This window comes from Cystoisospora suis (assembly GCF_002600585.1).
Source record: "Cystoisospora suis strain Wien I chromosome Unknown contig_1476, whole genome shotgun sequence".
Lineage (NCBI taxonomy): Eukaryota > Apicomplexa > Conoidasida > Eucoccidiorida > Sarcocystidae > Cystoisospora > Cystoisospora suis.
Window position 1 is genome coordinate 33,446 of NW_027154276.1, and position 11,237 is coordinate 44,682.

Below are 11,237 nucleotides of genomic sequence, written 5' to 3' on the forward strand. Positions count from 1 at the left end.
GATCACTGCGTACTCTTTTTTCCTATTGTCTTTTACCGGCCTGACTGCATTCGCGAGCCACTCTTGCCCGCGGGTGGCAGTGCAGGATCATGACGGCGTGGACGCGGCCGTGTGCGCCACCAACGGCTAACGAACAGCCGAAGCGTGTACATCCTTAAGGGTGTCCCGTGCGGCTACCCTGTCCCACCCGTAGACGACCCCCCGAACTGAGCCCCTCAGTAGGCAGCCAGCTCCATGCATCGACGCCGATTAGTAGACAGTTTTCGCTACGATGGTGGGATGCAGTGTTGCTAGCCTCCGAAGTACCCGGGGAAAGCCACCTTGGTTCAAGCGCTGTATTCGTCACCTGCGGTAACGCGGCCGCTTGTGTCAGGCCGTCGTCCTTCTGGCATTCTTCAGTTTCACGATCTCTCGCGTTCAGCGGAGATCGTGAAACTGAAGAATCACTGTTGTTATCTCTTACATTTTTCCTCAAAAAGGGGCGTTCCTTCTTCATCTCATGCACCCGTATTGTGCTGGTGTTGTCGACTTTCGGCGTCATAGGCACTAGCCGCGTGAGCGCGTCGGAGTTGGCGGTCGGAACGCAGCCAAGGAGATTGAGCACACCTACAGTCCCAAAATGCACGTTCGCCGATAAGCAACAAGAGACACTAACGGTACAGCTCAGTGCGTATTCCCTTGAAGCAAAGTTCGACTGTGGCATCGAGACAGGGAACGGGAACACAGCTGACCCAGACTGCGCGAAAGCGCACGATAAATGCTGTGATGCAACTGCCGCACGTTGTGATCTTAGGATTTCTGAAGTTGCCGGTGTGAACGGCTCAGTATCGATGGAGGAGGCATCCAAAATCATCACTGTTAAGCTGGACGATACTCCCAAGGAACCCCAGGGGAAGTTGTATTACAAGTGCGCGAGCACCAGTCCAAACGGGACATGCATCGTCACTGTAAACATGCCCGCAACACTTGTAGAAAGTAAGTCGGCTATTACATGTGCGCGCCGGACCAAATGCGAAAGCATGAAAGAAAAAGAATATTTATGATCTTCACTAGGCTATTCGGCCTGTCCGCAAAACAAATGTGTCCTGTCCTCTTTTGGTCTTCAGGGCAGTGCAATTTTGACAAGGGTGTCAAGCTCCCAACAATCGCGGAACCCAATAAAGAGGAGAAGTTCGAATGCGGAGGCACAGTGAAGACCCCTGCCACAGACACGCAGGTTTTCAAGGCTCCTGACTGTAGTGGGGAACCAGCAGCACTGAGTGCCCTAGTCCCAGGAGCAAAGCTCACAAAAGGCAACGACGGTATCTTTACATTCAGCGTCGCGGCCCTCCCCAGTGACACGCAAAACTTATGCTTCAAATGCATCTATCCGGATCCAAGAACAGCCAAACCCGATGCGACATGCGCAGTAACAGTTACAGTTTCCGGGGCATCAAAGACAACCACAGCGTCTACAACCTCTGCCGCCAAAGGTTTTGCACTTACCTCGATCGCAGCCCTGGTGATCGCATTCTTCACCACTGCCAGTGTCTGGTAGTGCGATGCCAACCTGCAGGGTGCTTGTGATTTTCTTGGAAAGAGCACGTTTTCAGGATACCTGCGCGTAGCGGGGACTTGCGCCATTGGCAGCAGCGCCTTTTTGGCGAATTGCTTTTTCTTCTGGACACTCTTTATTTGTCCATCGTCGAACAATTCTTGGTATGCTCGGCAGATCACGATGTGAACCCTCTCTCGGGACAGTCCCGCGGAAGGAGCTGGAGAGAGACTTCAGCTAAAGAGTGTTCCTTTCATGTGTGTATGTTGGTCGAAAACGAGACAAAGCCTTCCAGTCTTTGCTCAAGGAAAGCCACAGAGCAAAAGTGAACTAAGGAGGGGAAACAAGTCCCCGAAAACAAACACGTCTCAATAGATTCGTCCCTATATGTGCCTCTGTGTGGGAATACACGAATCTCGGTCTGCACGTATGTCTATGTCGCTTTGTTATCCTAGAGGGCTGAACCTTCTAATGTAAACATCTTTCGAGAGCAACCCTGCGTACACAGGGTCTAGGATGCATACCTGGAAAGGAATGGGAGGCAAAATCGACGGAAGGAACGTCAGCACAAGCACAGATCATTGTAGGGCTGTCTCGCATCAACACCCGATCTCCTAGCCGGCTTTAAAGTTCGCGCGTCTGGTCAGTATTCTTCAACAAGGAGATGCTGAGCCTGGCAGAGACACTTGTTCACGCGAGATGAGCAGATACTGCGGCTCAAGTATTTCCGTGTACTTCGTATTATCGGGAGAGTGTATTTTTCGCCCCTTTCCACAACTCTCTGGTCCTCGTCTTTGTCTTCCTTCTTAATGCAAAATCGTTGGTCGCCTAAAGCGGTTGCCCTTCTTCATTTTGGTTCATTTTGTTCGTCGGTTGCCTGACCAGCTGACTTGGTTGATCGAAAGAAAGGGCAGAAGAAAGAAATAGTTGGGGAAATGCGTAGACTTCTGTGTGTTGCAAGGTGAGATTTTATTCCGAAGAGGAAGACAAAAGAGGGAAAGAAATAAAACTTTAAACCATTCAAGCAAGAGAGGACTTCTGAACCAGGGGAAAAGAGAGGTGGGCTGTCACAAAGAGAGAAGATAGAAGGGGTGACTTGATCTTCGAGAAGAAAGAATGGAATTCTCGTTCTTCGGTGCGCAGGGCAGGAGCACACTTCTCCCTCTCTAGTCAGGACATCAAATGCGGTACTGAGAAAGACATCGTCTGCTTTTGGATTTGGTTTGAACCAACAAAAGAAAAAAGACGTTTGTCCTTTCCTAAGCGGCCACATATCTCTGCGTTGCACACAGGCAGAGCATATCTCACATGGATATGTTTGTGCGCCGTACTGGGGACCCCTTTTTCTCCTCACAGCCTGTTCGACAGCAGCGAGCCAATCTACCGATCGCTTCGCTGCCCGTCTCATCTCTCAGTTCTGCCTCTGCTGGGGCCTCGCTGCGGCATTTTGATCTCACGGTAATTCTCTCTTCTGAACATCCCCCTTCTCTGGTGTGAGGGTCGTTCTCCTCATTCCTACAGGTCCGGTGAACAACCGATTCTCTGCCTCATCCCTCAAAAGCACTTGTCCGGTTGCACCGAGAACCCACTCGTCTGCTCGATCGTAAGATTTCCCTGCGCCTCCTCGCTGTCTCTCGAGCTGGCTGCGTAGAGGGAAAGAACCCGGCCCTTGTCAGACTTCTTCGGTGAGAGCCTTCGTTTCCCTAGCACTTTACAAGATTGTGGTTGTAATATCCCACCTCTCGAGGTCCTGGGCACCTGATTCCTGGGCGGTCGGTCATGGGGGGAGGTGCCTCAGCCTTGCGCACGCTCTTTGCCGAGTGAGCCGTAGTGTCTCCCCTGAGGTGCCGGAGCGGATACAAGTTCTTGAGGGAGCATGGAAAGGTCAACTTGTCGCTGGTCCTGACCATAGCAGGTGATCCTACCCGACGCTGATATCGAAGTCCTTGCGGCCCGTAGCCGGAGCATGAACATAGTTTGCCTGTGCCCAGTACAACAGGACACGACGCCAGGAAATGTCTGCAGCGCGGGATCAGGCAGGTGAAATCGGTGTCACAGATCCAAGGTGTACCGGCACTGTCAGTCTGGCACTGGTACCATCGCGAGTCAGCACAGGCCACATGGTCTGCTCGTCATATCGCGCGTACTGCCGGACCGAGCGCTCCGGACTTCCCTGTTCTCCACGGGTGTCGTGTGTGGCTAGCCCTGTCCCACCAGGCAGCCAACCGCCCCCGCTCTGACGCCTTGTGGAGCCAGTCAGCTCCATGCATCGGGGGCGACTACCAGACAGTATTCGCTACGATGTGTGTGGGTCGCAGCATCGCTAGCCGGCCAAGTAACGGGGTGGTTGAAGCCTTGTATTCATATCAACAATAACGTAGCTTCATTTGTCAGAGCATCGTCTTATAGGCATTTTCTTTCGCCTTCAGCGGATGCAGGGAACCTGAAGAAGGCGGGTCTGGTTATCTGGTGCTGTTCTCGCTGAATCGGGCCGTCCGTCCCTCATTTCATGCGCCATGATCGTGTTGTGTTGTCGCCGTCCGGCGTCTTAGGGGCCGACCGAGCCCGAGACGGTGACGGTCGGAACGCAGTCGAGGAAACTTACCGTCACTCCAACTCCAAAACAATGCGCGCCCGCCCCGGCACCGAAGCCGGTAACGGTAGAACTCGATCCGTACAGCTTTAAAGCCGAGTTCGACTGTGCATCCAAAGATCATTCAGACACGTATGAGGTTGAGCCGAGCGTAACGTCGGCCCCGGATAAATGCTGCAATATAATAATGATAAATGTATCGTGACCGTGGGCATGCGGAAAGCCATTCACGAAAAGTAAGCTATACGCGTTAGAGCGATCCCAAGTGTGTGGGGACTGCATCGAAACACAGTGACCTAGTCCCAGGAGCGACTCTTCTGGACGCCGGGAACGGTAGCTACACTTTGAATGTTGCAGCTCTTCCGGCGGAAGCCCAGGGCTTATGCTTCAGATGGGACTATTCGGATCCGAGGAAGAAGGTCAAGGAAAACCCGTCCTCCACTTGCGAAGTAACTGCTTCAGTCTCCAGAACGTCAAAGACAACCACTGCTTCCACGACAACGTCTGCAGCCGAAGGCATTACTGTTACCTCGTTCGCAGCAGTCGCCTTTGTATTCTCCAGCGCTGCCTGGGGTGCGTACTAACGAGACAGGGAACTCTGTCTTTTTCCCGTCTATAACAGTGTTCTGTCTTTGTAAGAACCGCGTTGCATGGTACTTGTGATTCTGCTGCAAGGAACACTTGCAGGAGTAGTGCTCGTAGCAGGGAACCTGCCTCATTGGCAGCAGCTCTTCTTTGCTTTTTCGTTCAGCAGTTTTCCTTCGGGACTTGCTTTGGCTGCCCCTAGTCCAACCAGGATTTACAACTTCGTGGTAGGAGTGGCAGCTCCCGATGTCAATGGTTCACTCACTTACAAACACTCACTGCAGTGACACTGCTACATATATATCTAAATGAGTAAGCCAGCGAGCGGTCGAGCCGCCCCTCGCTGGCTTACTCATTTATCACCTTCTGCTGAAACCAGTGCGCAGCGTCTTTATCTAGGGTGTATCTCCGGGACAGTCGGTCTTCGAACAAGATCTTGGAAGCAGAGGAACTCAGATTCTTTAGCTTTGAGGTAAAGAAAGGAAGAAAAGTTCCTCTTTCGTGATGTGTGTATGCTGACTAAAAAGTGAGACAGAACTTTCCTGTCTTTGCATAAGGGCAGTCACAAGGAAACAATGGTCAGAGCTAGCCAGAGATTCCCGGTAACAAACAAAATCGCGCAATGTATATCGTTATCGATCTCTGCCTCTGTGTAGGTATGTGCTTATCTGGGTCGCCGTGTGTGTCTGCGTAGCTTGGTGTCTCCAATCCCAGAAAGAGGAATATGAAAGCTAAGGTGTCCAGGTGAAGTCGATACAAGAGGATACCTAACAGAGTCTGCAAAGAAGAGAAATCACAGGCAACTCTTGATGAAACTACTAATGTTCAAGACAAAAGCTTCCTTTCTTCATAGCTGGAAAAGAGACACGCGTGGGTAGACAGATACAGAGAAAGATAAGAAAGTCAGTGGATCTGAAAATTTATCCTCCAAAAGGAATTACACGTCTTCAGTTTGCTCTTCGCTGTTCTGAACTTTTTCACAGTCACCATCGGGGATGTCTTCTTTGTGATATACATCAAGAATAGGCCTAGGTTAAATGTGTCTCCACACCTTTCTTCGAAAGCAGGAGATCTTCTCGTAGTTTCTGTCAGGTGGTGTACGTACAGAACGTACGGCTAGGTAGGTGGTATCTGTGATTGATTGGTCACATTGCATTATGTTATTTCTATACATCACGTCTTATAGTGTACAGAATTGTCAGAGATATCTTCATTTTCTTTCCCTTCTTCTGTCTTTCTTGTTTTCGCGAAGTTTCACAGTTAGACAACCGTATGCTGATAGATCTAGGACTTGTAGTGGACGTACGTACTCTAGGAGGAGAGAACATTAGTAGAGAATTAGGTAGATAGGAGGAAGGCTGTTAGCCTAAGAAAAAGAGAGATCAAGACTACATTGATGGAGAGCACGAAGAAACGAGAAGAAGGATAAGAGAGAAAGAGGAGAAGGGCTGTAGACATAGAACAGAATGAATGATGAGAGATATACAAGAGGGTGCGTGATAGTCGAGCTATCTGTCTATGTACTGTTCCTTTCTCCAATCTTTCCATATTTTTCTCCAACCTTGCTTTCATTCACTCAGCCGCTGTTCTCGTGAAGAAGAGAAGGGGAAAAAAAAAGAAAAAGTTATGACGAGGAGAAGAAATAGAAGGAGGGGGGAGCCGCTCTAGTCGTCCATTCTTCTCACATTCTCTATAGCAGTCTACATGTATATCTCTTTTGAGATAGGGCTGCTTTCCGAATGAAATTGCGGAAAGGACATACACAGTAAAGGCTTCAAATGTAAGTCACACAAACATATATCTGACGATGAAGAAAGAAGAGAAATAGCTGTATGGTACGATTTTTGGAGATTTGTCTGTCTATCTTTCTTCCTCTCTCTTGCTATGGCTTTTGTTCAATGAGAGGAAGAGAGGGTGTGCATATACATATATATATATATACACGGACATATATATATACATGGATATGGTTATATATCGGCTGAAAAGTCTTCTCGATGACTTGATACCTAGAAGATGTTTTTCTCTTTGTAGAAGAAGAATCCCGTCCCAAAATTCCTCTTTATCATTCTTTGCTTCTCTTGTGAGTTTCGGTCACCGTCCTTGCTACGTACGGACTTCAAAAAGAGGAAGAAAGAGAAATCAGGGTTCTTAGTTTGACAAACATCGCAGATAGTGGGGGTGGTGTACGTACACCTCACGTTCTTTTTCTTCTTCTCTCCAGAGGTTTCCGATCTTTGTATTCTTTCATCTTTTACAATCATGGACCGCACTGTAATGAAAGGTTTTTCTTGTTGTGTTTCTCCTTCTTTTCTTTGTTCGGCAATTGATTGGCGGAGTTGTCAGCTGGTTGAGTGGAAAGAGAAGAAAGAATGAAAGGTAGAAAGCGTAACTAGGAGAACATAGTCATTTTCTGTATGTTGCTTGGCACGTGTTTGTATTATGGAGAGAGAACAAAGGGAAGACAGAAAAAGAAAAGAAAGAAAACTTGGGACCTTTGAATCGTTTGTTTATTTCACAAAAGGAGAGAACGTCTTGGTGGGATAGAGAGAGAGAGAACTGGTTGCTGTTGTTTGAGAGGCAAGGATGGAGTTGCTGTTTTTCTTTCCTCTTGAGAGCGGAAAGAATTTTCTTGGACCCTCTTTCGCGAGACTGGTAACAGGGGACCGAGACAGAACGTCACCCGTATCAGCAGAACAAGAACGAGATCCTTCCATGAAACGAGTCTGGGCTGTACGTACTCTCGGGTGAACTGCTGAGAATATGCTCACATGTAATGTATCATACACACGAAAAAAGAAGGCAGAACAGCTTCAACCTTTGTCGCTGTATTAGGGATTCAGATAGAGTTACGGAGTGTAGGTGTGTTTTTCCATCGATACAAAGTGCCTGAGGAAACGAAACGAGAAGATCTACTGTCTTGAAAGTGATGACTGATTGACTAGCGGACTCTCACTGAGGGTGGAAGTGCTAAGATGGGCCTCCTTTGGAGTGATATGAACGTCACTCTCGTTTCACTTAAAAATTTCTTTCACAAGCTAATCGAGCCTTTCGCAAGAGACTAGGTCCTCTCACTTCCTGAACACAGCTCATACACGTATGTGTATCCGGCAGACGGCCGGATCTTCCCGTCCGCATTTTCCAAAACCGCCGGTTGCCTCTGTGCCGTCTCGTGTCTCAGTTCTAATTCTGTTGTGGTCTCAGAGCTGCAACTCCCGCCTAAGATTCTCCTGACAGTAGCGAATCGTCCTTCTGCAGTGCACGGTCTCCCCCTCTCTTGAATTCGTTAAACAGGGGAATCACTCCCTGCCTCGTGCCCGGCACCACCAGCTCCGGTTATACCACGCTTAGACTCTCGAGTTCCACGAGAAGATATTCCTGTGCCATTGTAGCTTTTTGCGTGGCTGGCTCCTTTCCGTGCCGTGGAGGCAGAGGAGGTCGGCGCGGCACATCTCGCCTGGTAAGGTCCGTCGGCCCCGTGCGAGCGATTAGGTTTCTCGCCTTTCGAGGCAGCGTGATTGTAATCTGCTCTTCTTTTCGTCCGATGCACCTGATTCAGGGAGAAGGGCAGTCGTTCCTAGTGGTGCTCGCGGTTGCTCTGGCAGCGCTGCTCGTTCTTCTCTGGACAAGTTGCGATGTCCTGTGTCTCTCCTGCGCTTCTGGACCGGCGACGCCCCCCTCTCCATGAACCATACCGCGCGCTGGCGACCGAGAGAATAGGAGGCTCTCTCCAGAGCCGTCGCTATCCCATGTGAAGCCGGGCACGCACTCTACGTGCTTGTCAGGACGTCGCGGCAGGCCCGAGTCGACGCCGTCATGTCAATGAAAAACTAGCGGGGCCAGGGGAGGGGAAATTACGAAAACACGCGGCTGATGTGGCATGGCACAGATCCAAGGTGCACCGGCACTGTCAGTCTGTCATCAATCTCCCACAGGTATCATTCCGATTCGACGAAGTTAGGAAAGGCGGTAGCCTCTCTTGGCTTGCAACACCCAGCCCGCCCGGGTTATCGAGCTCTCATGGGCCAGCCGTGTTCTGCTTAGTCAGTCGGGGCACTCTACACGGGTGTCTTGTCCGGCCAGCCCTGTCCCACCACGTACTCAACCTCGCCGCCAGCCCTTTGAGTCACCAGCATGCATCAACAACGGCTCCTACCAGACAGTGTTCGCTACGGCGAAACTGTGCAGTGTTGCTAGATGCCGAAGCCCTGCCAAAACTCCACCTTTGTTGAAGCACTGTATTCATCGTTAGCAGTAACCTGTCTCCTTTTGTTGCGACATCATTTCTCCGTCATTTGCTTTGGCCTTTCAGGGGAGATCGTGACTTTGGAAAACAGGTGTCATCATCCCCTGCTGTTTTCGTCGAAATGGACCGTTTCCTCCTCTTCTCATGCGCCACTGCCGCTTTAGCGTTGTCGACTCTCGACATCGCAGCCGCCGGCCGATGGAATGCAGCGTCGTTAACCGTCCAAACGCAGCCGAGGAGACTTAGCGAAACTTCAGGGGAGTGCACGCCTACCGCCGAAGGAGGGAAGGTAACGGTGCAACTAAGCCCGTACACACTTGAAGCAAAGTTTGGTTGCGCAATGAAAACGGAACCCACGAATAAGGTTGTACCGGACATAGACACAGGAAAGGGTAAATGCTGTGACTCGACTGGCAAGACTTGTGTGGGGACTATTTCTGATGCGGTCGGTGTGAACGGCTCAACGTCGATGGACAAGGAATCCAGTGTCATCACCGTTAAGCTGGACGATACTCCCACGAAACCCGAGGGGAAGTTGTATTACAAGTGCACGAACAAGTCTGAAGACCAGATGTGTATCGTCACCGTGGACATGCCTCATCCACTTGGAGAAAGTAAGCCAACGATAACATATGAGGACTCGACCGGATGCGGAAGGATGACAGAGGACGTATATTCCTGATCTTCACTGCGCTATTGGCCTGTCAGCCAAATCAAATGTTTTCTGTCCTGTTTGGACCTTCAGGGCAGTGCAATTTTGACAGGAGTGTCAACCTCCCAACAATTGCGGAACCCAACAAGGAGGAGAAGTTCGAATGCGGAGGCACAGTGAAGACCCCTGCTACAGACACGCAGGTTTTCAAGGGTCCTGAGTGTACAGGAAATGCTTCAAAACTGGGTGACCTAGTCCCAGGGGCAAAGCTCACAAAGGGCAACGACGGTTCCTTTACATTCAGCGTCGCAGCCCTTCCCAGCGAGACGCAACACTTATGCTTCAAATGCGTCTATCCGGATCCAAGAAAGGACAACGCCGATGCGGCATGCAACGTGACAGTTACAGTTTCCGCGACGTCAAAGACAACCACAGCGTCCACGACCTCTGCTGGCGAAGGCACTTCTGTTAGCTCGTCCGCAGTGGTTGCCTTTGCATTCTTCACCACTGCCAGTTTCTACTACTGAAATATTGAACTGCAGGGTACTTGTGATTCTGTTGAAAAGAGCAACTTTTTCAGGAGCAGCGTGCCTAGCAGGGACTTTCCTCATTGGCAGCAACTCCCTTCTGAGGAGTCGCTTTTTCATTTGGACCTTCTTCGGTTCCCCATCGTCGAACCGACTTCAACAATTCTTGATAGCCATGACAGCTCTCGATGTCAGTGGTTCAGCCGGTCTCAAGCATTCCACAAGTGACACTCCAGCTTCACGGTCGCCAGTACACAAGGTCTACGATGCATATCTGAAAAAGAACTGGAGGGCAAGTGTCGGTAAGAAGGTTATGTTCCTAGGGCAGACGTCTCTTTGCTGCAGCATACGTGGATAGAGACAGTCATAGATAGGTAGTCAGTTATCTAGTTGGGTAAACAGAGTATGTGAAGGTTCCACCTCCTGGACACGTTCCACATCGTCACTTCATTCTGTTTCCCTGAGCCTGTTCACATTCAGGAGAACATATATCTTGCTTCTTTCTCGTGACGCAATTGATAAGTCTTTCTCACCTTGGCTCCTGTACATCGCATTTTCAGGCGTTCTCTCTTTAGTTCCTTTTTCGTCCCCTTTTGTCTTCACTGCACAACTACCCAGGAATGAACGTACCACCAAAATGACGAGGCCTTGGCGGAGGGAACTGCGGGACAAGCACAGGGCGATTCGTAGACTGTCGCACCGACACTCGATCTCCCTAGCCGCCGTTCAACCCCTCGAGTCCCGTCAGGATCCTTCACCAAGGAGACGATCGACTTCGCAGAGACACTTCTTCACATACGAAGAGGAGATGCTGCTCCAGAAGTATCTTAATTCATTTACCCTGTATTACCGGAGACAGTGTATCTACACCACAGATCCCCCGCCTCTATGACTTCGATCCTCGACTTCTTCGTCATTCTTGCCGGAAAATCACTTGTTGCATTACAAGGCGGTTGTCTTGTCTTCATTTGGCTTCGTTTTGTTCGTCGGTTGCCTGACTAACTGATAGAGTGGTTGACTGGAAAGAAAAGGAAGATATAGTAGCGGAGTAGCGTGCACTTATGGGTGCTTGTGAGGTGTGATGTTATGCCGAAGAGAAG

General features: G+C 50.0%; 2 protein-coding genes across 2 annotated transcripts; both read left to right on the top strand.

The window, feature by feature from the left end:
- Positions 1-410: 410 nt before the first annotated feature.
- CSUI_003349 (uncharacterized protein) lies at positions 411-2,027 on the top strand (the record flags this gene model as incomplete). Its single annotated transcript, XM_068063547.1, has 2 exons — positions 411-975; positions 1,107-2,027. Coding segments are annotated over 2 exons (996 nt in total), but the record flags the coding sequence as incomplete, so codon positions are not given.
- Positions 2,028-8,911: 6,884 nt separating this feature from the next.
- On the top strand, positions 8,912-10,941 carry CSUI_003350 (srs domain-containing protein). Its single transcript, XM_068063548.1, has 3 exons — positions 8,912-9,572; positions 9,704-10,439; positions 10,756-10,941. Exons 1-2 carry the CDS (start codon positions 9,080-9,082, stop codon positions 10,135-10,137), a joined length of 927 nt encoding a protein of 308 aa, XP_067924477.1. The 5' UTR covers positions 8,912-9,079; the 3' UTR covers positions 10,138-10,439; positions 10,756-10,941.
- Positions 10,942-11,237: the final 296 nt, after the last annotated feature.